Source organism: Cyprinus carpio, chromosome B4 (genome assembly GCF_018340385.1).
Source record: "Cyprinus carpio isolate SPL01 chromosome B4, ASM1834038v1, whole genome shotgun sequence".
NCBI classification, from domain to species: domain Eukaryota; kingdom Metazoa; phylum Chordata; class Actinopteri; order Cypriniformes; family Cyprinidae; genus Cyprinus; species Cyprinus carpio.
The window spans coordinates 13,053,486-13,080,981 of record NC_056600.1 but is presented as its reverse complement, the minus strand read 5'-3'; the positions used below and the strand labels follow the sequence as shown (position 1 = coordinate 13,080,981).

At 38.1% G+C, this 27,496-nt stretch overlaps 1 protein-coding gene across 8 annotated transcripts in view; it reads left to right on the top strand.

The window, feature by feature from the left end:
* The window catches only part of sox5 (SRY-box transcription factor 5), a 205,180-nt gene that overhangs the window by 117,237 nt on the left and 60,447 nt on the right, over positions 1-27,496 (top strand). For 6 of the 8 annotated variants that reach the window (XM_042722035.1, XM_042722033.1, XM_042722034.1 and 3 more), the window contains 2 exons: positions 20,014-20,212; positions 26,338-26,569. In XM_042722035.1, coding sequence (XP_042577969.1) covers positions 20,014-20,212; positions 26,338-26,569 — 431 coding nt within the window. Of the gene's footprint in view, positions 1-10,113; positions 10,351-20,013; positions 20,213-26,337; positions 26,570-27,496 lie in introns of those variants that run through there. The other 2 variants (XM_042722037.1, XM_042722030.1) reach the window with 2 other exon arrangements.

The following is a 27,496-nucleotide window of genomic DNA, read 5'->3' as shown; positions in this document are numbered from 1 at the left end:
TTGAAAGCTTTGATCCCCATTTACTGTAATTGCATGGAAAAGAGGGACCAGCACATTGTTCAACATATCTCCCTTTCTTTTCCACAGTAGCTAGAAAGTCATAGAAGACATTTAGGAGACTGGGTAAAAATACATAATTTCCCTTTAAAGTAAATCACTTTTTTTATATATATAAAGTGGTGTCCGTGGAGATCAGCGAACAGATGGGAACTAGTTGTTGTTGAATATCAAAGATTGCATGGCATCGGAAACAGATCCTACAATCAGAGGAAGTGACATGGGAGAGAGATAAAGAATAAAAAGTAAAACCAGAAGAGAAAGTACAGAATAAGCAGAGCAAACTCAGAGACCTATGACTTGATATAGGAATTTTTTTTTTTTTTGGAGGGGTGATACAGTTTGCAACCAGGGTACTGTCTTTCCCAAACGCACACATAGAGAAACACACACACACAGGTCCCCTCCCCTCGTTGTGCCATGCAGTCTGCTTGGCGATGCCCTCTGTGCCATCTGTAGCCTGTGCCCTGTGTGCGTGCCCCTCCCCCGCCCTCCTGCACTGTGCTGGGTGGGCTTAACCATCTGTGTGCCAGAGGGGGATCACAGGAAATGGACATGATAACACACAAACATACACAAGCACATGTATACATCCATTCTTTGCATGTTTGATCCTTAGCTGTACTACGTCTTTTAGTCTTAACAGTCCTGTATGCTGGTAATAGTGAGCACTAATCTTCTTAGCCATATATGAGTAGTTAAATTAAGGTCAAGATTTGTTATTAAGAAGAATTGACCAGTACTTTGGTCAGGCCAAGTAATTGGCTGATATTTGGGCCTTGTAGGATCTCGATTATTTTAATAATTATATTTTATTATATATTCATTTGTAAATGTATTTTATTTAATATTTCATTATACATTCATTATATTCATTTATAATATTCTGTTATTTATTAAGTACGTATTTAATTTACTTTATTTTATTTTATTTTATTAGGGACATTTTTCATTAATACTGTCATTTGGTCTAATTATTATATCTATAATATTAATATTATATAATATTAATTATAATTAATATATACTATTAGTCTAGTGCTGTCAATCGATTAAAAAAAATTAACTAATTAATCGCACATTTTTCCGAAATTAATCGCGATTAATCCCACCTAACATTAAAGTTTTTAAAAATACTTTTATATTGCAATAATTTCACATTCAATCTTCAAATTAACATACAAACAACATAGCGACAGTATATTTTTTTATATTTTGTTTAATGGCATCTTTTTTTATGACTGAAGGCCAGTATCAGTGATACCAATACTGATTTCTCTTTAAAATTGCCCCCCTCCACCAATATTCAACCATTGACTATAGCCAACATTACAGTATAATTGAGATCTATCTATTTTAACATTTATTAGACTTAAAAAAAAAAATTCTAATTTAAGTGAACTTAAAACAATCTTCACATAAACCCATTATAATAAATATCATATTTACCTTTGCCCTTCAGCAGAAATGTACAGAAATTGAAATTGAAAGTTATCCAACACTAAATTCTAAATTAAATCTAGATTAATCCTTAAAACGATAAGCATTTAACCCTTAAAGCTATCAAATTTATTTTTATCCTCTTTTTTTTTTGTCTTTGTCAGTTGGTTATTAGGTTGTTTTGGATGTTGTTTTTTTGTTGTTTTGTTTTGTTTTTCTTTAAGTGATTCTGATACGCATCATATTTTCTCCCAAATTTCTTCATCAATTTTTTTTTTACCTTTTCTGACTCACTTAAGGTCTTACAGTCTCTTTTAATGAGCTGACAAGTGAAATTGGGTGTGTTAGATGAGTGAGACAGTGCTGGGCTGCTCCAGGACAGTTTTGAAAACCATTTCAGAGACATGTTCTTAAATGTGACTCATATAAAATATATTACATGCATGCACAGTTTTAAGTCAGCTTTAATTACCTTTTTGGTAACTTCATGACTTAACTGACCACAACATTGCATGCATGTAGTTTATTTTGCGCTTTGATATGAAAGGATACAGGCTACAGCGAGCGCCGGCGCCTTTGTACGTGCAGTTGAAGAGTACACGCTGTGAGCACAGTACCGTTTCCGCACTCATTTGACTTGCACCTGGTGCTGAAGTGAAGTTACGGTTTCATTTGACTTGTCTCCCATTCTCAGTCGATCTGCGACTGAATAAATGCACTTCTTGTCAAGAGAAAAAGTGACAGAAGCAGCAGTTGTGAGTGGGGTGGCCAATGCTAGCCCCACACTTGCGTTAATTGCGTTAAATATTTTTAACACATTAAACTGAAAAAAATAATCGCCTGCGTTATCGTGCTAATTTTGACACCACTAATTTAGTCATACAATATTTGTTAAATACAATAATGTATATTGTACATATTTATTTATTAATATTTTATTTTATTTTGCCTGGGATACTTGTCAGTTATGCTATCATTTGGCCTAATTATTATATAATATTTAATCATCAACATTTGTTAAATACAATAATTTATTATGCACATTTTTATTTTATTTTATTTTTAGTTATTTTAATTTTTTTTTGGGGGGGGGGGTATTTGTCAGTTATGTTCTTTTAGATAGATAGATATAGATAGATAGATAGATAGATAGATAGATAGATAGATGTCTATGTATTTGTATAACTATATTGTGCTATGATGAATGAGTACTAAACAAATATTATTTTGTAATAATTACATAGAGAAAACATTGTCCCTTCTGTCTTTTTTTCTTTCTGTCCTCCCCTCTTTTGTTTTTCTGCTTTCCTCCTTTGCATTCCCAGAATCCTCCCTGAGGAAGTTAGTGCTGGATTGTAGTGTTTGAGGGTATTTGGCAGCCTGGGAATGGGGAAAGTCTTGGATGTTTAGCAGGTTTAAGATGGTGTGTGTGTGTGTGTAAGGAAGGATCTAGGATGTTTGGATGAGATTACATGGCACCATGTCTGACAGTTTGGCTTGGTAAGTGTTGGCCGTATGGGTTTGTTAGGTAGTCTAGGAGATTTGCCGCTCTGAGGGTCAGCAGTGTCAGGTGTTTGGCTGGAAAGGGGAGGTGGTGTAGGGCTTTGAGCTTGTAGTCCTCAGGAGTTGACAGGACCGTGGTGGGCAGATTGGAGTGTTTGGCTGTGTTCTGGCAGCCGAGTCCAGGATGGATGGGGACGCCCATGGCACAGAGAGGAACATTGCTGGAGGATTACGTAGAAAAAGAGAGAGTGGAATCTGGGTGGCAGAAGGGAAAGAGAGAGAGAGGATGTACCTTCAGGTGAACAGGATTAAGAGAAAGATCTGTTTGCGGTTCCCCTCAGAACTACCGCTGCCTCTCTTTCCTTCTTGCTCTCCCTCGAAGGCTAATCGGCTTCCTCAAAAGCAGTCATTGCAAACATTATAGTTCCTGCAGAACAAACAAGAACACCACATACACAAGCTCCCGTACATGTGTCTCCTCCTGAAGTTCCTAAAGAGACCCCAACTATATCTCAAACTTTAATCTCTGAGCAGTACATTATTTGGGGTCGGTTCTCAGGTAGACACAATTGACTTTCCAAACAATAAGCTCTGTTTTAATCTCGCAGTAGAGCTTTGGTCTTCGCTTCATTCACCGTTAAGAGGCGAATGCGGTGGCAGCATCAGTACAGGCATGGAGGCAGGCGGAGGATGAGGAGGTGTTGTAGCTGCAGGCTGGAGATCTGAGAGCTTCGCTCCATCCAGCTTCTTACAGATGGACTTTTAGAGGAGCTGCACAAAGCCACTGTGGAGAATCATCTCAACACTGCATTCTTCCTCTCTTGTTTTACTTTCCTTTCTCATTCCCGCCTGTGCTGTCTCGCCACAGGCACAGAAGTGTTGAGGCCGTGTAGGAGCATGTGCTCTTGAGTTTCCAGAAGAGACCTCTCAGGTGTATACTCTCACAAAATTCTGTCCCATGTAGAACCCTGGAACCAACCTGCCAAAAACACACTTGCCTGGAAGTTTCTAGCAATTGAATGTACAATTCATATTTTGTATACTACTTAAGAAAAATAGCAATAAGACTTTCCAGACGTTTAAGTTTTTAATAACTTAAAGGTTCAGTAGCACTATCTGCCTTTTAACTTAAAGGGTCAGACTGGAAAAATAGTCATTTACAACTTAACTGATTCTTGAAGGAAACTAACATTTTAAGATTTTAAATAAATATCACTTTCGGTTATTGGGCCTGTTAAGAACAAAAGAAACTGGTCTAACATGACTGTTTGGAGTTAGGAAGACTAAATGAATAAAAAGATGAACAGAGGGAGGTAGAGATGAAGGGATGAGAGAATGGATGGATGGGTTCTAGGGGGCATTATCGTTCGTCATTATTTGAGCTCCTGCAGCGCTCCATCGCGGCTCTAATGGCGCGAAGACACTTGGTGTTTCTTTCCTCTCTTCTCCCTTTCATTCACACTATTCTTTCCCAAGCCTGGCACTGCGGAGTAGTTTAGTCTGTTAGAGCTTGTTTCAGCCTTGTTAGCAAAGTGAAACACAACAACTGTCTTGTGTGTACCTGTAGTCCAGTAGACTGGTTCTTGACTGTCAGTTCACGGTTTGAATGGAGTGATGTCTTCTTTGTAATGCATTGTTTTGTAGCGCCTGAGTCGTGTGGGGTTGGTACGTCTCTTTGAAAGTGAAATGAAGCGTAATTTTGCCCTCCAGGTTGTGAATATACTTCTCCTACTGAGAGCTTCAAAAGACACGCATCTCTCTGGACTGTCAGAGAAAGCAAATGTTCGGTTGTGTTAATATTTATGTCTGCCTTGTACGTTTGTGTGTTTATGTATCAGGAATTGGAAAATGAAAAAGTGTGTGTCAGAAAGTGTCACTGACATAAAGCAGGGGTTTTTAACCTTTACAGGCCCCAGAGCCCCCCATCCAGACTGCAAGGGATAATTGTTAAAAAGGTACATTTCATTCATAATCTTTATAACATCAACATTATTATTTTCTGTAATGCTGAACATATCAAAAATGGAATAAGATTGCATTGTGAAATTAAAGTCAATATATTTGAAAAACATATCTATTAAAATTATGAGAATGAAGTAGAAATAACCGCAGCAAAGTCAATTCAATACAAGAGTAAAGTCTTAGCAATACAAGATTAATGTTGTAATATTATATATTAGTCAATTACTTCTTTTGGATAGTTTTAGCAATAAAGAAATCTGAAAAGGCAACCATTGGTCGACTCCTTGACTTAAGTATTAGAGACGTCAAGCGTGGCGGTTTTTCACTCCTTTAGGGTCGATTACTTTAATTATCATCCTCATATTCTCTTGAGAAACAACATATCCTCTTCGAATAGCACACAGATGTAACCATCGATATCCTTGGAGAAGACCACTGGTTGCCATTTCAGATTGCACAAAAGAGATAATTTCCTGAATGTCTGTCTGTGTTCTCCTCCTGAATAAATTCAGTTTCCAACATAACCACTGCAGTGTCCTAATTATAACTCAATGCTGATGTGCCAAAAGACCAAGGATTTCTTTATTTCTTAATCCTGTCCTAAAATATATTTAACTAAATTGTCCACATTAATTTCTCACACAGAAGCTAATGGAACAACATTTCTTGTGAAACATTTTTCTCCTGAAATACTAATTTTATTGTCAAAATATTTTGTAACTTTAATCTTGTATTTCTACAACTTTGTTCTGGTAATTTTGACTAAATCTAAAAATATAACAACTTTTTTCTTGTAATCTTAAATCCTTTTTTTTTTTAAGCGCAGTTGTAGTTCCTGCACCCCAGGTTGAAAAATAAATAGTTCACCCCAAAATTCTGTCATTATTTTCTCACCCTCATGCTAGTAAACCCATGTTATTATCATGTTAGTATACCAACAAGACTTTTGGTTTGTGTGTGTGTGTGTGTGTGTACCAACATGTATATATATATATATATATATATATATATATATATATATATATATATATATATACATATATATATATATATATATATATATATATATATATATATATATATATATATATGATGTGTGTGTGTGTGTGTGTATATATATATGTATGTATGTGTGTGTGTGTGTAACAAAAATCTGTGTCAGTTGGTGGGCTGGTCATTCATGACTACATACTGGCATTATGGATTGCCTAGTGTGTAAAACAGAAAAAAAGAAAAAAAAAACAGTCATTACAACAACAGAGCACGTTACAGACCTGCATATAAAACTCTGAGAAAAGCTGTTGTTGTGTATATTGTGATATGTAGAAATTTACCATTGCCAGATGACTGACAGCATGAGAGGCAGACAAACAGAGATTTTCTGTGTGTGTGTGTGTGTAAAGGCGGTCTTCTGCTGAGGAGGGGAGATAAGGACTCTATCTTAATGGCTTCTCTCGTCTGCCACTCAGCCATCAGACAGAGATTTCCTCTCCCTCAGTCCAGATAAACACACTTCACAACCTTGTCACATGTCTTGCACAAGCCAAAGAGAGAAAAAAAGGAAGTGAATGAGAAATGGGCAACCGTAGAGATCCATAAAGGAGTACTTCACCCAAAAATGAATATTCTGTCATAATTTACTAACCCTAATGTCATTTTAAACATGTATGACTTTCTTTCTTCTGTAGAACACAAAAGGAGAAATGTGCAGGAATGTGCTGCCCACTCTTTTTCATACAATGAAAATTAGGTACTGGAGTTTTCAAAAGAACCTTATAAATATCATAAGTGGACCATATGACGAGCCAACCAGTTGTGAATTTCACAGATTTCACCATTTTATTGTAGGTTTTTCACTGGATTCATTATACTGGATGAACAAATTCAGTAGAAAGAACCAAAACAAAAAAAAAGAGAATTCAGTTCAGAGTTCAGAGAAGATTTTAAAAATTGCATTAAAAAATCATGACATGAGGGTGACTAATTATGATAGAATTTTTATTTTGAGAATAAAATGAAGTGAAATGCTTGATTTTGAGCCACATTATTTTATTCTGTTTGGTTTCGGTAAATTATAAAAATACTGATGGGCTTCAGGAAACTGAAGAATTTCTCTGATTTTGCCTCTTAGGGGGTACTAGCTGTGTGTGTGTGTGTGTGTGTGTGTGTGTGTGTGTGTGTGTGTGTGTGTGTGTGTGTGTGTGTGTGTAACAGTGTAAGGGAATTGTTTACTGCCTGTCTGTGTCAGACCCTCACTACTCTAGTGGCCTCTAATGCAGTACAGCTGTGAGGGGGCTTGGACACTACATATTTGCTGAAGGGACCTATTGTGTGTTTGCATGTGTGCATGTGCTGGATGCATGTATTTGTAGAGATAAACAGATAAAGACTGTACACACATGCACATATGTTTCTGTACATTTGTGACTTTTTTTTTTCCATGCATGCAAATAACCTGCATGAACGTAAGTGTGCTGTGAAGTTCAATTCTCACATAAAAGCCCACAGTTAGTAAAGTGAAGTTTGTAGATTTGTCGGAATTGAGCGAATCAGCCCATCAGGAGAGTTTGAACCTTGAAAGCACCTGCCTTCTCCATTCACGCTCCAGCTCTCTTAAAAAGCCATCTTCATCAATAGCAGCTTTTAAAGTGGATGAAACTGTTTGGAACTGCTCTTTATTCATGTTCTGATGGATTTTCTGCTCTCTGTTTTTGTCTCACTGGCTGTTGTTGATGTTATTTCAACTCTTTTTTTTATTTTCATCTATTTCTCTATCACCTTGCAGCCTTGACTCGAAAGATCGTTAAAATGTTTAACTACAGATAATTGCTACCTGAGAGAAGCTAATTAATGTGCCGCTTGCTCTTGTGTGTATGCGTGGATTTGAATGTATGTATGTGTGTACATTTTATTCACTATATTCTCTCGCATTTGAAACATCTCTACAATATCCTGTCTTCTGTCGCCACTTTGTATTAATGCTTTCTAAGGCAAGCATTACTATTACTACTGCTCAAACTTGGGGTTAGAGGTTTAAACAAACCCTTAACCCCTTGTATTTAACTTTGCTAAGTATGTTGTCCAGCACAGTGTGTGCTTCGGACATCAATGAAATTGTGGGGCTTGTTTAGTTGTTAGTTGTTTCTAAACAGATTATTTTTGCTAGGTGGATGATTAATCTGGCGAACAATTCCCATATATTTAGATTGAGTCTAGCATCATGACTGACTTTTCACATTTAAACCATGAATTTTCATCAGAAATTGTTCTAGTTCACACAGAATGTGTTTTTCAAATCAAATTCACTTCTTTTCAATTGGTTTTCTATGTAAACACATGCTAGAGAGACGTATTTGGACCATTGGACTTGCTTCTCAGACATCTTGCTTTTTTCAAAGCAAAAACACGAAGTGCGTCCCAAATCACGTACTTATGCACTATTCTATGATGTTTTCTAGTATAAATAGTGTGAGTAGTGTGTTCACACTGAAAATTCCAAAAAGAAAAAGTGCACTTTAAAAACATGGATGATGCACTTAAATAGGCTTCAGGCTCCGATTATTAATGACTAAATAACCTCATAAAATTCATGGATAAGTGCATAAGTACATAGTGTATAGTGTGTCATTTGGGATGCACTTATGTACTGTGTGAATGCCCCCTAATTCTGTTTTATACATGTATAATATATAACATAGCCTATATACACACATAGAGTGGGAAAACACTCTTATTTGTATTTATCAGAGCCATACAAGTCTACAGTCCTAGCTTAGGTCAGGCCAGGTCGGTGTGTCTTGAACATTGTCATGCTACTAACAATTTCCTCAGTGATCAACAGGAAAATGCACAAATAATGTTACCACAATGCTCTAACTACATTATTACAGTTTGTGCTGGAGAGGTCAGGGCACAGTGCTATTCCGAGTTCACTAACTTACTCAAATTGGATTACATACCAAACATTATATTATTTTTTCATTCTTATTGTAAATTAAATACCATACAAAGACATTGTTTGTTGTAAATATTACCATGACTGCAGGAGACATATAAAGGAAATATGATTAGTATTTACATGCATGTGTGTGCAAGTTCACAAACGTACACTAAATGTGTCTGCAGTCTGTTCAGAAGGTTGACAGCAGTGTGTGTATGTATGTGTGAGGAGGCTGAGAAAGACTGACACTCTGTTTAAAGTTCAGAGTTAAAGTCTTGCTGCTGAATTTCAATCTGTCAGACATGCTTTCCTCCGTTTAGAAGAATAGTTTGTTCTCTCTCTGTCTAGCTCTCTCTCCCCCTCTCTCTTTCGCTGTAATAATAAGTGACAGGGGCCGTGTGTTAGTTACACTATGAAAACCCAAAGCATAGAGCTCGCTTGAAAACTCAGAAGTGTTTGTTTGTGGTTGACGTGCACATGCTTAAGCCACTTTTTGTCATTCATCTCAATTTGATTAAACTCAATCTAAAAGAGGTTTGCTGGTCCATGCCTGTTCAATAATATTATTTTTTCTTACATTGTTTTAGTTTTTGCATTTTGTTTTTACTTTTTTGTTTGTGTGTGTGTGTGTTTGTTTGTTAAGATTTTGTTCTGTTTTGTTCTTGTTTGATGTTTGAGTAAAAAAAAAAACGTTTTGTATACAAGTTGTCAAACTTACGAATGACGTGACCATTTTATGTGGCTTAACTGAGTTGTGTGTGTGTGTGCACTTAGTTATACTTATAAAACAAAACAAGTAATTTTGCCAGCCTTGTTTCAGATATCTTGGGACATCTTAAAATGGTTCATAAATTTGGCAAATGCATTTTTTTTTCCCTAAAACTGAAATGTTCCTTTTATGCTTAGAGATAGTCTGTAGTAATTAATATTATCTTTATGTAAAAACAATGGAAGCCTATGATACTGAACATTAAGATAAGCAAAGTGTGAGTGTTTGATTAGAAACACAACACAGGGACACTGTGACTGAATGAAGCGGGCAGTGCTGCATGTGTGTATGTGTGTGTGTGTGTAAGTGTGAAGCTGCGCTCCGCGCTACACAATGTCATCCTCTGGCCCTTTAAGAGGCGATCTAGCAGCTTAGAGCCATAGAGAGGGGTGGAGAGAGAGAGAGAGCGAGAGAGAGAGAGAGAGAGAGAGAGAGAGAGAGAGGGGAGGGAGTGCGAGTTCGGCGTGAGAGAGTGTGTGTGCAGCGGAGAGAAACAGAAACAGTCTTTGGTTTTGCGAGAGGTTAGAGGAGCACCAGGCAGCGTATGCGTGTATGTGTGTGTGCGTTCTCGGAGGTCCCCGTGTATCGGACGTGTATGTTGTCGTGGAAGGACTCCTGCATCTCAGACCCCTTGTTTCAGCATGCTTACTGAGCCTGAGCTTCCTCAGGAGTTTAACAGGTACGTTCACACACTCACGCACGAGACACTCACTTTTCCAAGCCGTGCCGGGAGGAGGAGAGCGAGGGACAGGCAGATGAACAGCAGAGAGTGTGTGTGTGTTAGTCTAAGAAACAGACATTGTTAGTTTGTTTGGCATGTTTGAGGCTGGCTGTGTGTGAATGTGTCTGCGGTTTAGAAAAGAGAAGAAAGTTCAGTGTGACTGTGAGATGTGTGTGTTTTCTACTGTCTTCTCTGTGAGCATGGGACGCTGGGACTGTCTTCTTAATATCCCACTTTGAAACTAAGTTGTAAATGTCTCTAGTGTTTGGTCTAACAGGTGACATGCTGTCGGTGTGTTTGTTTGTCTATCGCCCTATATACACACACACAGACACACACACATATATATATATATATGTGTGTGTGTGAGTGTGAGTGTGAGTGTTAGATTGTGTTTGATAAGAGTCGGTGCTCTCCCGTCAGTGTTTCCCTGGCACAACCTCTCTTTTTTTGCTCATGTTGCACTTCAGGGTAACACGCTTGGCAACTAGAACACAAGAGCATTTCACTTCTGTACGACTTTCTTGCTTCACAAAGCCCTTTTTCCCCATTTGTCCGTGTTGTTTTAATCTTGTTTATGTTGTTTTGGTGTTTTATTGTGGCCAGATGTCTGCATTGGCCTTCTGTTGTGGTGGTCCGAGGTGGGAAATGTTCTCACCTACTTTAATATGTCAACAAAAGTGGCTTTGCTGCCGAATAAAGAGGTTTGACTTTAAAGCTCCATAGGGAAGATTACACATAATACTCGTTTTTAATGCAAGCTTCACCCCCGACACACACACACATTTTTTTTATTGCATTAGAGCACTGCACTGTTTTACCAGATGAAACTAATCTTTTGTTCAGCGATAAACTCTGGGGTTTTATCCCTGAATTAAGAACACATTTATACGTCAGGAAAATGTGTTTTTAATAAATCATCACGCTCTCTCTGGGGGGAGGGGGAGGATGGGGGCAGAAAAAGATAACAACAACTATGAGGAATTAAACATTTAAAGGATTACATAGGAAAGCAGAATGTATAGTGATAAATGCAGGGATTACAATGACTTAGAAGAAAAGGATGGTTAAACTCTAGTTTCCAGTAATGCTGGCTGTCAGTGGTTAAAGAGCATGAAACTGAGTGTGTGAGTATTTATGTGTGTGTGTGTGTGTGTGAAGATGGGAGCGAAAGTGTAGTGTTTGTCCGTGTAAAGTGTATGTGTGTGTGTCTCTTCTGTCCTGATGCTGAGTGTTTTTGAAAAACCGTAAGTCTGCTTTTATTTTTAATTTGTGCATAGAAAAACCATTTTACTGACATGAAGCAAGGAAATAATGAGGCCTATAAAAAATGAAATTATAATGTTTGATGGTGATATGAAGTAATTTATAATTGTTGTTGTATGTTGACATCTTATCACTCATCTAATGAATGATAACATTGAAAAGATTCACTTAAATTTAATTTTGTTTTCATTTTAAAATTAGCACACTGTAGTGCAAAAGGTTTTGTTAAAAAAATGTGTTAGTAAGAAAATGGACTTTTGATTCATTTATTAAGAACATTTCCTGTTTAGTGTAGTTTATTTTAGATATTTGACATCTAAAAAAATCATCTGTACTACAAACCAGTAGTAGATAATTATACAAAATGTTGCTTTGCTTAAAATATATTGTTAAATCTTCATCCTAAATATTTTTAATATATAATGATATAATAATTCTAAATAATATAATAATTATATTTAATAATAATAATAATATAAATAATATTAAAATATTATGAATTATTATTATTGTTATTCTTATAATTGGAGTGGTGATTTGGGTGAGTTTAGCTTCATTGGAGGAGCACAGAGGAGATTCTATGGCCAAACTGTCACATTCCTCAAAGAGAGAGAGAGACAGCGATCAAGTGAGGGAGGGGGAAAGGGGACTTTAACACTTCTCCATTTGTCTCCCTCCTTTAATGGATGGTTGTGTTACATCTCACTCTCTCTCTCGCTCTTTCTCTGTCTGTCTGTCTCTGGGTCAGTCAATTCTTCCTGGTAAAGATACACAGAAAACACAGTGGGTTCATTCACCACTAAGCATGTGTGATTGAACTAGCTGGTGACAAATGTGGCTGATGCACTTCAATTTTTATTCCTCTGTGTCAAAGAGAAAACAGATTAAACCACCAGCCTGCCTTTACCTCCATCACTTTAACACATATTACTTGCAAGCTGCTTTATAGCATACGCAAAGTGTGGCATTATCTGGTTGAAGGAGTGTGTTTATGTGGTTAGATATAGAGACAAAATTGTCCCCAGAAGTGAGATACTCTAAAACATTCAGAGACCTTGTCATTTGAAAAAAATAAAAAATAAAAAACTGAGTAAAGCATGTGGTTTTTAATATGTATATTCTAAAAATGCAAAGGGTGAAAGTCCGAGTTAAGCTATAGTGTTTATAATTAGTTTTATATAAACACAATTGAAGTCTGTGGTTGAGGGACTATATTAAGACAGTATTAATCTATATTGAGGGGACCCAATGACTGCTGTGGTGACCAGGTAGTCCCTTAAGAAAAACAGCTTAGTAAACATAATAAATATTGTCTAAATATAAATTTAGAAAGGGTTATATTGGGTTTAGGGGGGAGAAAATATCTTGGCTTTGTAGAGAAAAAAAAGTCAACGGAAAGTCTCCACAGTGATAGAAAAACAAATGCGCGTGTGTGTGTGTACTTATGCTACATTGTGGGGACCAAATGTCCCCACAAGGATAGTAAAACCGGAAACCTTTTCCCCACGAGGGAAAAAATATAAACAATAATAGTAAATAATGTTTATCTGAAAGTGTAACAATGCAAACAGGTTTTCTGTAAGGGATAGGTTTAGGGTTAGGGTTGGGTTAGGCGATAGAAAATATCATTTGGTCAGTATAAAAGTAATAGAAGTCTATGGAAAGTCCCCATAATTCACAGAAACAAACGTGTGTGTGTGTGTGTGTGTGTGTGTGTGTTTGTACTCAGCTATAGATTGGGTACAGATTTGTCCCTAAACAAGAGCTAAATCTGACAAACATTCCCTTTGGGGACATTCAGGAATGTCCTTATTTTTTGTGTTTGGGGTGGGGGGGCAAAGAAAAAAAACATATATATATATATCTATATATATATATATATATTTTGTCTATATATATATATATATATATATATTTTATTATTATTTTTTTATTTTTTAATTGTAGCATTTTTAGGAATTTAGTTAGGGTGTGTGTTTCTCTATAAAAGTTATAATTAGCTTTATATAAAAACACTAGAAATCTGTGTTCTGTCTGACTGATGGAGGTTCTGGATCTTCTCTCTGGGTCATTCATTACAGACTGGCTCCATTGTGTAGTCCGTGTTATGAGCTCTTGCAGCGGCTTGATAACTGTGTCTCCATGAAAAAAAAGAGGGTCAGCAGAGAAGAATGCTGAAGTGTTTCCTCCTCCCCCTTCAGAAGTCTTTCCAGACCTCCCCTGTGTGATCAGCTGACCGTCGGGACGTCTGCTAAGACTGAGGGGAACAGAGTCCCTTTTAGGTTAAAGTCTTATTTATCAAGTCCGAGAGGATAATAGCACAAAACAGTATGACGACAGGTCAGAGGTGACGGCCTAGACAACTGCATCATGGCAAGGATAATAAAAATCAATGGACTTCTTTTTTCTATCCAGTCCCTCAAGCTGTATAATAACAGCTCTGTACTTGCAGGTAAAGGAGGAGTACAAGTGGAAGACTTTGTTGCATATGCCTGTTACACCCAATTTGTTGTTGTACAGGCCTGTATGAATGGAGTAAATTTTACCAGCACCCATTTTCACAGCCGCCTGGGGCCTCTGGGAGCAAATCACGATGGATAAGCATTTGACAGGGGCATCATATTCACAGACACTCAACACACACTAAAAGAAAACAAGCAGAGGCTGAGAAAGTTTTCATAGAAGTTTCAAGTGTGTGTGTAATATGTAAAATGTCACTAGAAACATGAGTCACTCCAGAGAAATAAATAATTAGAAATGAGAGATGACAGGAAACTATGCAGACAGATGAAGTGATGACTAAATTACTGGCAACCCCCCTCTGTATGTGTATGAGTCTGTGTGTGTATGTGTGTGTGTTTTGATGCAGCAGTTGCCTTGGCGCTGTGGGTATGGCGTTCGCTGGTGCCTTGTGTCCACCCAGCGGCAAACACAAACCATTGCTTATTATGCATTTGTGTGTGCGAGCGGGCTTGTTTTTGCTTTGCTCATATGACTTTTGATTTTGTGTGTGTGTGACTTCACCTCCATGTCTAAACAGTAATGGCTGACAGTGACATTAGGCTCTGTGTTCTTTCCTTTTGTGGCGGCGCTGGACAGGAAATTGGGGTGGCCCTGCAGCCCTCGCGTCAGAGGGAAAAACAGAGACGGCATTGTGTTTTCTCTGAGTACATGTGTTAATAATGTGTGTATTTAGAGACACATACACTTGTGTGAAATTATTCACCGACTTTAAGGGGGGGAGGGTGGTAGACTTTTTAAAGAAGTTTCTATGAGTGATTTTTCAAGGAAAATCTTTTTTAGCACAGTTAGCTAGCCAACAGATATCTTAAAGACGTTGTAAACAAATCTGAAAAAGTTTTTTTTTTTTTTGTGAGAGATTAGTGATGTGTAAATCTCTAATAAAGTACTAAATTATTATTATTTTTAATTATAATTAATTCCAGTAATTTTCTGCTACTTTCTTAGTGCTGCAGTGTTACTAAAATGGTTTGTACATTAATAAAACATTTTAACTTCTTTTCTTAGTTTTTAGCATTGGTGCATGGAAACGTGACCTTTATACTATGTTTTGATAAATTAACCCCCACCCCACATAAAAATCCAAGTGCTGTCACAGCAGCAGTGAACGCTGTGATTAGTGATTAGGGCGTGAATGATGAAGAGCCCTCACAAGTTTGCACTACAGATGAATTTACTTCAGCGGAGTCGCTCTCTCTGACTCTCTCTTCGCTTCCGCTCCTCTGCCGGCCGCTCCATTCCCACAGAGAGAAAAATTGAGAGAGCTATAAATAGCTGTAAAGTAATATACTTAAAAGACTGTTCAAAACAGAGAGAGTCGGGCACAAATGGTTGATTGTGCAAAACGGGACTATCTGCGACTTTATCGTCCTGGGAGCAGAAGATAAAGAGTAGAGAGAGGGATGAGCACTTCTCCTAATGTCTGAGTGGATTGTGAGGTATTCTCAGTTTCCTTCCGAAGGCATCGTTGTTGTTATCTGTGCTGAACGGGCTGATTGTCTGAACTTTTGGACACACTTTGTTTCATTCCCACACTCTGATAACAAAGAAGAGCTGACCTCCTTAATCAGATAATCATATTACACAGGAACTTACCTTCACCAAGTGTAATGATGTTTTTATATTTATTAAGGGAGCGTAATGCATCAGAAAAAAATGTTTTGTGAAAAATGTCTAAATATTCTTTAGAGATATGGCACAAGTGAGTTACTGTAAATGTGACAAAACCTTACTTGGGGAATGTCCAGGGATGCCGTTAATAATAAAAATAAATATTTTGCTTTTATATATATATTATAATAATTTTATTCTTATGCAAAGTTTTAAGGCTGTGTTACATAATAAACAAAAGGTGTCTATCTTGACTTTTTCAACCACGCTCTGTGTATTTGAATGCTTTTTATCGTAGGCATGCGGGTAACACCCGCAAAGCATCATCATGCAAGTTTTTCCATGGGCCGCGCACATCCAAGTGTGTGCGTATGTGACACGTTTAGCCTCTAAATTATGTCCTGTCATTAGAGGCACTTCTGGAGTGTTAACCACTGCTGATGGTGATTAGGTAAAGCTCCTAGATTCAGTATTTAAAGTGCAACTCCACTCCGCTGTTTAATGGACCCTGTATTTTGGACGATTAGCGTCTGCGGAGAAATGTACATGTGATATGAGAGGGACTTAGGAGAGCGCTCAATCTGCGTCTAAGCTCAAAGGGGAAGTGTGTCTTTAATCTGGGTTTAACGCACGCAGTCTGCGGGAGGGGGCCGAGTGGCACACCAGTGGGGCAGCCATTAGCTTTTAACGATTAGCCGTGAAAGTTAGCCTCTAGACCTGCAGTTCAACTGCAATGGGACGGGGTGCGAATGCTGAAGTTTCTGAAATATACAAAAAAGTGATGTCATTTTCTTTGATAATACACCCCGAACTGGATAATACTGGTGTTTGGAGATTATACTGCCATCATTTGTGTTCCTACATAAGTGTGTGTTTAGTCACCTCACCCGTATCAGCACATTCGGCTTTGATATTCGAGGCTGTTTATGAATAACATAATTCTTAGCCTTGTGAAAATGAAAGGCAATAAAGTTATTAATCCACCAGATAATGAGCTGCTGTTAAAGTTTACAATGCAAATAAGCAGACATGACTAGCCTGTAAGGAAGTCTTAGCTTCAGAGAGCGTTCTTTGTGCGTCTGTGTTGTGTTAGCGAGTGTGTGTGTCAGTGGACAGGGTCTGTGTGTTTGGCAGACCGGCCTTTATTGGAACCACAGAAGGATGGAGTGAAATTATGCTAATGGCTGCTAATTATGACCTTGGAGACCAGCTTTTCTGCCAAATTATCTGCTTAATAAAACCCTCTCTTTTTTAATCCCAACATCTCGACAAGCTTTAAATGTTTCATGTAGACTCTCCACCACGACAGGTCTGCCAACTTTAAATGAAATAGTGGCTATAACCTGCTCACCCGGGGAGCGGAATTGTATAGTAATTATACTTCAAAGGCTCGCAGGAAAATAGACATTTTATTGCTCAAGAGGAGCTGTGAAAAGCTTCTATCAGTGGGCCGGCAAGGAAGTGCGTGAGAAGGAAGGCAAGGAAGTGAAAGAGTGCGTGAGACAGGGAAGAGCGGAAAAGAGATGCAGACGTGTCTAAAGGTGCGCACAGATATGAATGACGGAGATATATTGATAAAGAAAATACACTCACCTGAGTAATTTTTGTGAGAAATATTACCTTGAGAATGTCCAGTTCCACTAAATGATTGCGGTTCCATTAAGGATTCTTTTTGGCACTTTTTTGGAAGGATTTGTCTATTTTTTAAAATGATATACTGAACAAACATTCTTTTTGTTTACCTATTTTCATTTTTTAATGTTTGTTTTTTTTTTTTTTTTACTACAAATCTGTTCTAAATTTGTGTCTTTAACTACTAGCTTTCCAGCTATTCATTACGCTGATTTAAGTTTCACAAGCCTTAACTAAACAGTTATTAAACACCAGTTCTCGGGTTCGAGATGGATGTGACAAGCAATTTGCTGGTTCCAATAAGAACTGGTTCTCGATTGCCTGAGAGGGTCGTGTGTGTCTTTGTTGGTCCTGATGTGTGTGTTGGGGGTTGGTGTGTTAGAGAAAGCGGCACAGATGTGTGTGTGTGTGTGTCGAAGTGAAACAAAAGGGCCCAGTGTGTTTGAGTGTCTGGAGGTAGAGTAAACACAGTGCTGGTGGAGGGGCAGACAGGTCGTGCGGCTCTGACGGCCCAAGTGCAGTTTATACAGCTGCACTGACTGCTTTTACTGCCCCAGTGTGAACCAGCATAAAGCCAAGGTAACCCACACACACACGTTCTCATTCAAACAGCCAAATTAACGCGGATATAGTGACTAATACAATTGTACGTATAACACACCTGTGTTAGTGTTTGTTATGACAGAGCAGTTGCTGTCAGGCTCTAGCAGTATGACATCTGCATCATATAGTTTATATTTTAACTCTTCACTCCATCTCATCTATACAGTTAGTCGAAGCATGTCTTCATTGTTTCTGTAGCCGCCAGCCTTTGGTTTGATTGAGTTGAGTCTTATTCATCCCGCCCAGACGGTTAGAAACGTTATATGATGTTTGTCTTTACAGCTAATCTAAACCAAATAAGCATTAAATGAGAGAAAGAGAAACCTTAGCAGTGCTCAGGAGCTCTGCCAGATGTGGCGTCTGAGTCAGACCAGGGCTATGAGAATACCATACAGTTCAGCACACGCAACCTGGACTGTACCGAGACTGCGGATGCTAGTTGATGAAAGATAATCGAGGAAAAAAAGTAACCTCTCAATTGCATTGATTTTGTGCTGTATATTAGTCTCATTTTTCTACCCCAGAGTATAATATATATTTAGTAATTGTGAGATAATGGGGAAAAAAGAAATAAAGTTGTAAAGTGTAACAGCGAGCTATAAAGTAAGTTATAAAATCACATTTGAGCAGTTGTGGGTTATGAAGTGACATTATGAGATATGAAATCACAATTATGAGATTTAAACTCGCATTGTGAAAAAAAGTTACAATTACGGTGGGGGGGGGGGGTCACAATTTGAATACATAGTCACAATTGTGGGCAATTACGAGAGTTATGAGATATAAAGTCACATTGTGAAAAACGTTGCAATTACAGGAAACGAAGCAATAATGAGAAATAAAGTTACAATTGTGACAAAGTCATAATTATGGGAAAGTCACAATTGTGAGCGAGATATAGAAAGATAAATTAGTATAAAGTATAAAGTCCAAATTGTGAGACTTTTGTAAAACAAACTGTGAAATATAAAGTTGCCATTGCAATAGTCGCAATTACGAGATCTAGTCACATTACTGAAAAATAAAGTTACATTTGTGAGATATAAATCATTTATGAAAAATAAATCATAATTTACAATTACGAGGAATAGTCAAAATTGTGGGTTGAAATTATGCAAAATCATTGTGTATGTAGTATAAATTTAAATAACTATTATATATAGTATATGGAATGGGCTTCCATAACTTTGCTTATAAAACAGCTTTTGGGGGAAAGCAAAGTTTGATACTGACACTGCAATCAAATAAAATCTGTTTGCCAATTCTTTTAGTTGCAGAGTAGGAGCCAAATAAAAGTACTTCTCTCCATCTCCCTTTATCCTTGTCTGTCTTTTTCTCTTAAAAGAGTGGTACTTATTCCCCAGGGCCATAGTAACACTAGCCCCAAGGCTGAGAAGCGTCTATGAAAGCACTTAGGCAATGCCGCAAGCCAGATGAAATCTTATTACGAGAGCATATTCATTTTTCCTTCCCGAGCATTGTGGGAGAGAGAGTTCATTTAATAAATGCTTTTTCTTCCTGACAGTATCAGAGGAGCACAGACCGTCATCAAGGCCTATTTTCTCTGGCATTGTCAACACCATATACACTGTTATTAACGTCTACTGTGGCACACACCATTGTCTGTCTGTGTTCTTGGCTAACGTGATATTTGATGTGCGCTGGGCCGTCTGCACTTTTCTTTAATGGGCCGCTCCAGTCTTTACATCAAACAGGCTGGCTAAACACATCATGTGCAGTGCTGCTACAGTAAATGGCTCTGTGATAGTGTAGGTGGGACGTCTCTTTGATGGAGGGATGGATGTGGACAAAGCTACGGCATTGATGGCTGTCATTATGCGAGTAGTGTGTGTCAGGTGTGTGTGTGTCAGGTGTGTGTGTGTGAAATGCTCCTGTACATGTCACTCACAATTAAACAACAGCCACGTCTCTGTCTCTGCCATGTCTTTCCTGAATGCCTCAGTCACTTTTCCTTTCTCATTTTTCCAGGATGTCTTCCAAGCGACCAGCCTCTCCATATGGGGGAACAGATGGAGAGGTAGTCATGGCGACGAGCAGACAGCGATTGGAGGATGAAGAGGTTGACGGACATGCTGTCATTCACTTGCCCCTGAGTTCGTACTGCAGCAAAGTGTCCCCGCGATCTCCGCGACTGCTCGACAGCCCCCCAACACTACATGCGAACATGGTAGGTCTCTACGCTCAAACCTCTCTCATACGATTGGACGAGGTCAGCCCCTCCCACTTGGTTAATATGCATTTGACTGACTCCTCCTCCTTAGAATAAGCCCCTCCCATTGTCTCTCTCTCACTTGGAGTGGAAATGCCCGTCACGCTTCCATGATGTCATAGGCAGATGCAGCGAGACAGGCCGTCTTTTTGAATGTGGCCAAAATGACTCATAAGCTTGGCTGTTCATTTGTCATTTTGGAGTGTGAGTTCATGATGGGTCATTGTAGTCATGAAGGATATAGACTGTATCAGCCATTCAAAGCCATAAGTTGAAATATAAGCGAGATGGACCCTGTGACCCCAAAGCATCAACCTCACGTTAACACGCACCTGAGCTCTAGTATCTCTTCAGTGACCTTTCTCCCCACTCTGCTATCTCTTCCTCTTGATAAACACAGACTTCAGGAATCAATTTGGCTGTAAAGCAATGAATCAGTGCTTAAGGAACTTAACGGTAGGCTAATTCTGCAATTAACTGTGATTACAGTGCACGCTGGACTCTGCAGTTTTGGAACCGTTTCCCACAATAAACCAAAGTCCTCAAGCTTTCTCACTCAAGCGTCTCCTTCGTACTCACTTTATATACTCAGCTTGCAGTGCGGTGTGTTTGTTTATGACTGTTGGTTCTCTCTTTTAGAGTCGTTTGCTGTTAAACTACTATATTTTGGGTGCGAAAATGTGCAAAAATTAAGCACCTTTTCACTATAAAGAAGCTTTTATTCAATGGAAAGTTTCCTTGAATGTTAAAGTCTCTTTATGGAACCAGGTGCCAATAAAGAACCTTTATTTTTAAGAGTGCATGGGAAGGTAATGCACAAAGATGTCGCCTACCTTCTGAGGGTCCTGCCCTGGTGACAAACTAATTTAGCATTTTGCAGAAAGTTTAGATTTGACACAGATTTGCATTTGGCTGTTGTAGATGATGATGTCAGTTCAGTAGTACAAATAATAAAGCTGCACATGAAACCAAACAAATGTTTATTAAACAATGGATTGTTGTTCTTATTAATCATAACGTGAATAATTATGTATCAGCAGCAGTGCAGTGCTTGTAATTGTTGTGTTATCTGAAAGACTAGACTGCTGTCTCTGTCTCTCGCGCTGACATGACAGACGTGGCATGAAAAAACATGCGCGCTGTATTTGATGTGGATTAATAAAGCGTATCCGTCTCGAGCACGGGCGGATTTTGGGGAAAGCAGGCTGGCATGTGTGAGACATTAAGTTTCCCTGAGCCGATCCGCGCTGACTGGCAGAAGAGTTGAGTGAGAGAGAGATTTACACGAGTGGGGACTCGGAGGGGCTTTGTCACGGCAATTGTATAAAGTGATAGGGAAGTGTAAATCGACTCGGCGAGTCCCTGGGTAGCGCGCAGCGGAAGATTACCGCTTTATCTTGTCATTGTAAATTAACACGGCAGCGGCGCACACGCGCTTCAGACTCCGCTGACCTCTTCATCCTGAGAGAGAGAGGCGCGTTCGTGATGATGGGGTCAGCGGGGCTGAAGCGCGCACAACCTGCTACAATAGAAGTCGTGCGGCGGTGCGCGTCTCCGGCGGTCTGTAAACTCCTGCCAGATTTTTTGCAGGCGGGAAGTAGAAGGCTTTGAAACCGAAAGGTGGGAAGAGCTTTACACGCGGGTGATAATAGCGAGGTGTTAATTACTCTCCCTTTTGTCCGGTTAATGAGGAGAGGCATTAAGGGAAGACGTGTGTTTCACGTTAAGATTTGTTCTTAGATGCGTCAAATGCAGCCTTTAAATGTCAAAAACAACAGAATGTCCTTTAACCTGACTCCTGTACAGTGTTCTTAAAAGACTGCTTTTGTAAAAATCAAAACTTTTTCATAAATGTAATTTTCCAAAACACCATTAAAAGCTCATTTAATTTGTTGATATATTTCTAGCTTATTATATTTTTAATATTTTAAATACTTTAATATTTTTAAACATTTCAAAGGTTTTTATATTCATTTTGATTATATAAAATAAATTATTGAGTTTTATTGTCGATCCAAGCCCAGATAAAGAGAGAAAATTTTATTTAAAAAAAAAAAAATGTATGTGGAACATTTTGCTTCAGTGTCACAAATATTCATTTGCGTTCTTATATATATATATTTTTATTTTTTTTCCAAACAAATATAATCTACAAATCTGACAATCCTTTGAAATTGTAGTGTCACACAAATCTAATTAATTAAAGTCTTTTTCTATGGCATAACCTCATGTAAATTCAGGGATGAGACAATGCAAGGTGTGTGAAAGTGTGTGAAGCATTTGTAAATCTTCATCTGTGTGTGTGTATATGTGCATGCTCACAGCAGGATCAGGGCTGACAATAGCTCGGTTGAGCCAGGTTTAGAGGTGAGTGGATTGCGAACACACGGTAGAGATCAGCAACACAGGCTTAAGACAACAGACGAGGCGTCAGCACCGCAGGAGAGGAGAGATGTCCAACTCGAGCGTGTGTGTTTCAGCAGCGGGACTCTTGACAGTTTAACTGATAGCAAGCGTAGAGGTTAGTTTCCTAGCGCGTGGTGAACGCGAGCCAGAGAATCACACGGCCGTGCTTTGAGTTAGTCTCATTAGCTAGACGCTACCTGTATCAGAAAAATATCTGTTTTAAGTTAGCATATGGAAGCGCGAGAGAGAAGGAAGGAGAGAAACGCTCTGAGGGAAACAGGTTGGAATCCTGCGGAGTACAGGAAGGACAAACATTTAAAAAAGATGGCAGAAAAAGGTGGCATTTGGAAGAAAGCTGGCATCTGTGCTGAAGGGAGAAGATGAGAGGAAAAAATACTAGAGGGGGAAAGAAGGCATTTTGCTTTCTTGGCAAGAGCTGAAGTGTGTTTAAATGTGCTCCTGTCACACATGAGCTTAAGAGGACAAAAGTTGGTTAATTCTGTCGCCATGCTGCCGTGGTTCAGGGATGAAGAGAGGGTCGTGGAGAGAGGCGCAGTTTCAGCCTTTCCACGAAGAATTGACATCTGCACAACTAAAAGCAGAACCACCCACACCGCACAGAGCGGCACATCAGAAATATACTCCGCTTTGCTCACTTATTCATATGCGGCGGAAAATCACGCACACACACATAATCAATGGACAAAATAGGGGTACTTAACCTGAATATCAATCCTACTGTAGACTTGTTACTCACTGTGCCTTGTATTTAAAAATGGGGGAAAGAAAGCAACAAATAAGCCATTAGCTCATCTGCTTCTTCATCTGTCCGAGACTTAGTGTCACAGCCGAGGACATGAAAAAGCAAAGGAATACAGTTTCCTCCACCGCCATCTCACCTTCTATTTGAATTGTTTTCTAGACATCTCTGGAGAAAGACGCGAGCCGCGGTTTGAAGTATGCAGTGGATTAGATAGATTGGAAGTGACAGGTGTGACCGTGTTTTAAGATGCATGCCACACTAAAGCAGGCAGAGAGAAACGCCTGCCATTCTGCCACTCGCTCCCACTCTCTCCCTGGCTTTCTCTCTCAAGTCCTTTCTATCTTTTTTCTCTGTTAGTTCTTAACAGCTAGGTGACAGTTTTGTTTGCGGATGACGGGTTGATCTCGCACTGCTTTGGTCATTTGTGACTAGTACAGAAGTCTCCTAATCCCAGTTCGACTGGCCCGACTGGAGCTGATGGGGACGAGGGGGATGAAACAGGGGAGTGTCTGGAAAAACGTCCCTTTTTGCAGGCAGATTACGGAAACAGGGGGGAAATCAGTATGCAAGCTGTCATATTTTCAGTGTATCATAAAAGCCTGTTAAGATCTTTTAAGCTTGCCAGTCATCAGTCTGTTTGTGAATGAGTATCAACGTGAAATGTCTCTCAGTATGCGTTCGTAGCAAGTGAACGTGTTTCAGTTTAATTAGTTCTACTGTAATTATTATTATCATGATTATGATGATGATGGATTGTGACGAGTCAATCTGTGTGATTTGTTCAGTGTAACTAGATATATAGAGTGTTGACAACTGTATGTTCTAGATCTGAATATGATGTTTGTTTATTTATCTGTTTTGTGTGGAAGAAAGTGATTAATGTTATTGCATGGCTTGTAAATGACTAAAAGAAATTAAATGGCAACATTCAAAGTTAAAACATTTAGTCATTTAATAATTTTACTTAACATAAAAATACATTTTATATATTTTATATATATATATATATATATATATATATATATATATATATATATATATATATATATATAGTATATATATATAAATGTAATAATTATCAAAATGCAAAAACACTAAAAGAAATGAGTATATTCATCATTTTTAGTACTAGTACTGTAATAAAAACTAATAATAATCATTATTTTAAAAGCTTGTTTCCATTGCATTCAAACTTTCCATGTTGTATAGAATTAATTGTTTCGTAAATAGTATCAGATTTTATTAAAAATAAAAAGAGTATAATTGTCTGATATTAAATAAATGTCAAAACGTAAAAATGGTAAGATGGTGATTTTATCACATAAAAATGAATGATTATAAATAAATAGTAGTAAAACACTGTTACAAAAGCACATTAATAAATGACTAGTACTGAAAATAAATACATGATTATTATTATTAATATTATGTTTTCTGCAGCTTTTAAACTTTTTCCATGTTGTATATAATGAATTTTGTTTGCAGGGCCAAGTCAGAACATCTAACAGTCTCACTTTACTGATAAAAATAAAATTATATTTGCCACTGTTCTGTCTTGTGAAAGTCTTGTGTAATTCGTGTCGCATTAAGCTTTAGTAAATGAACCATCTGCTGCTCTCTGTTCACTCTCTGAGTTAATGATTAAAAACAGATGTCATTATTAAAATCTAAGCGGGTAATAGACCTGCACAGGGAACTTGATCAATCTTGTGAACGTCAGTTTGGACTGAGGACATTTTGCTTTGCGTGACGGATGCAGGTGGCAGGAAATAGCTGATGTTGATTGTTGAGGTGTAAATCTGGTCACTGGATCCCAAACACGTCAGTGGGATTATGCTATTGTCTGATTGGCTGTGGCTGCCGTCAGTCACGTGGATGGTAAGGTAGATAATAGAGGTGGATTAACCAAAGATTAACTCTGATTAAAGGACTTGGACTGTTGACCTGATCTCTTAATACCTGACTTGTTTTGTAATTAAACTTTATAGAGGAGATCTGGAGCTGGGCAAAAGTAATGTGTTGTGTGTGTGTGTGTGTGTGTGTGTGTGTGTGTGTGTGTGTGTGTGTGTGTGTGTGTGTGTGTGTGTGTGTGTGTGTGATAATTCATAATATTAAATATCCACAGCTGTCATTTACCCATTTTAAAGTGTGTGCATATACTTGCAGAAGCAAAAAACACCAATATTTAAAATTAATAAATTAATAATAAATGTATATATGGTATAAACATTAGCATTTTGTGCTGTTTATTGACAAAATGTATTGTAAAAATGTATTGTCAGGCAACCTAAAAAAATATGCTTAGTGTAGTAACATTTAAATAAACTGGTTTTATTAAGTCAAAATGTCATTTAATATGACTATATTAGGTTTTACACATACAAATAATTTTTATGGCTCAGATTAGTTAGAAATAGCCCCTTAAGGCAACAACTGCAGTTTCCCTTTTTACAGTGTACAAGCCTAATTCTGAGCCATATTACATAAGAAACCATAAAATGAGAACTGCTATATATTTGGACGTAAGATCAATGCATGAAACGCTGAAGATGGTGATTGATATCACAGCTGTCATGCTGGTCAAGAAGAGAAGAAAAATGTGGTTGAAAAACTTGGACGTTCTTGTGTGTTTGGAGCTGATTCAAAGTAGAAAAACTTCCCTTCTCAGAGAAAGAGACACAGTTCTTGTGATGGTGAAACGACTGAAACTTTTCACCGCTAATGATTTTGTCTAAAGAGACTTCAGACCGACAGGCAAAGAGAGAAAGAGAGACTTTCTATAGTACAGATGGGCAGATGAGGATGAAAGTAAATCTAAACATGCCTCAACACTCAGGAACAGGACGAAATAATTAGTGAAGGCCTGTTTGTCGCTTTGTTTAACACCCTGTCTCTCTCTCTGTGTCTCTGTCAGGATCAGGATGGCAGTAAAGGCCTGGCCCTGAGCCCCTACCCCCAGCACAACTCTTCTACCTCACCCAGTAAGCAGCAGCAGCAGCAGGAGGAGGGGTCCATGCGGCCGGGGAGCGAACCCAGCTCCGCTTCAGCTCTGGGCACCCCGGAGAGACGCAAGGGCAGCCTGGCCGACGTGGTCGACACGCTCAAACAGCGCAAGATGGAGGAGCTCATCAAGAACGAGCCAGAGGGTGAGTGAGGGAGAATTTAATACGTGTTTTGACACACATCTTCACTTTTCACTCAAATTTGCAGCGTGTTTTCAAAGTCTTGAGAGCCGAACGACGATATAACCTGTTCAGTAATAAACAATAAAACAAATTTTGAGTGATACAAAGTCATTTAATTTAGCATCTTTATCACAAGCTACATTTGATGGCTTGAAAAGATTTATTTATTTAGTTAGTTATTTGTACATTCATAGCAATTCATTTATAATTTTAATGTCTTTGAATGAATTGTTCATATATATTTATTATGCTATCACAAGCTACTTTTAATCACATGGAAAAAATATTTATTTATTAAAAAATTCATAGCAATTGATTTAGAAATACGTTTGTTGTCATTGGTTGAATTGTTAATATATATTTATTATGCTATGGCAAGTTACTTTTAATGGCAAGGAAAACAATTAATTAGAAAGTAATGTAAAAAAAATCGTTTTCGATCTATTTAGTGGAATCCTTAAATATTAAATATTTCAATTAAATTAAAGTCATTTTATATATTTTGTGAATACAGTCATTTTATTTCAGCGGGAGCTGTTTAGCATTGTCACATCAGCTTTTTTCCAGTCTAGAGAGCTATCTAGCGTTGAGTTGTTGTTGTTCTGAAAAGCTGGGGACCAGCAGGTTTTAGGAGCCATTGGGCAGACAATTTTTCTCCTCTAGAACCAGTTTTTCTATGTGGAAATGGCACATGGAACAGGTCCAGATTGGGCATCGGCTCCGAAACCAGCACTGGCACCCTGTCAGTGGAAAAAGTTCACTATTAGATTTTCAGAAGACATTGGCACACGTGTGTGTCTTATTGTGATGAAATTACAATGAGAAACTGGCTGAAAGTGTGAAGGATTCATGGAGAGTATTTCCCATTCTGTCTGTCTTTCTTTCTCT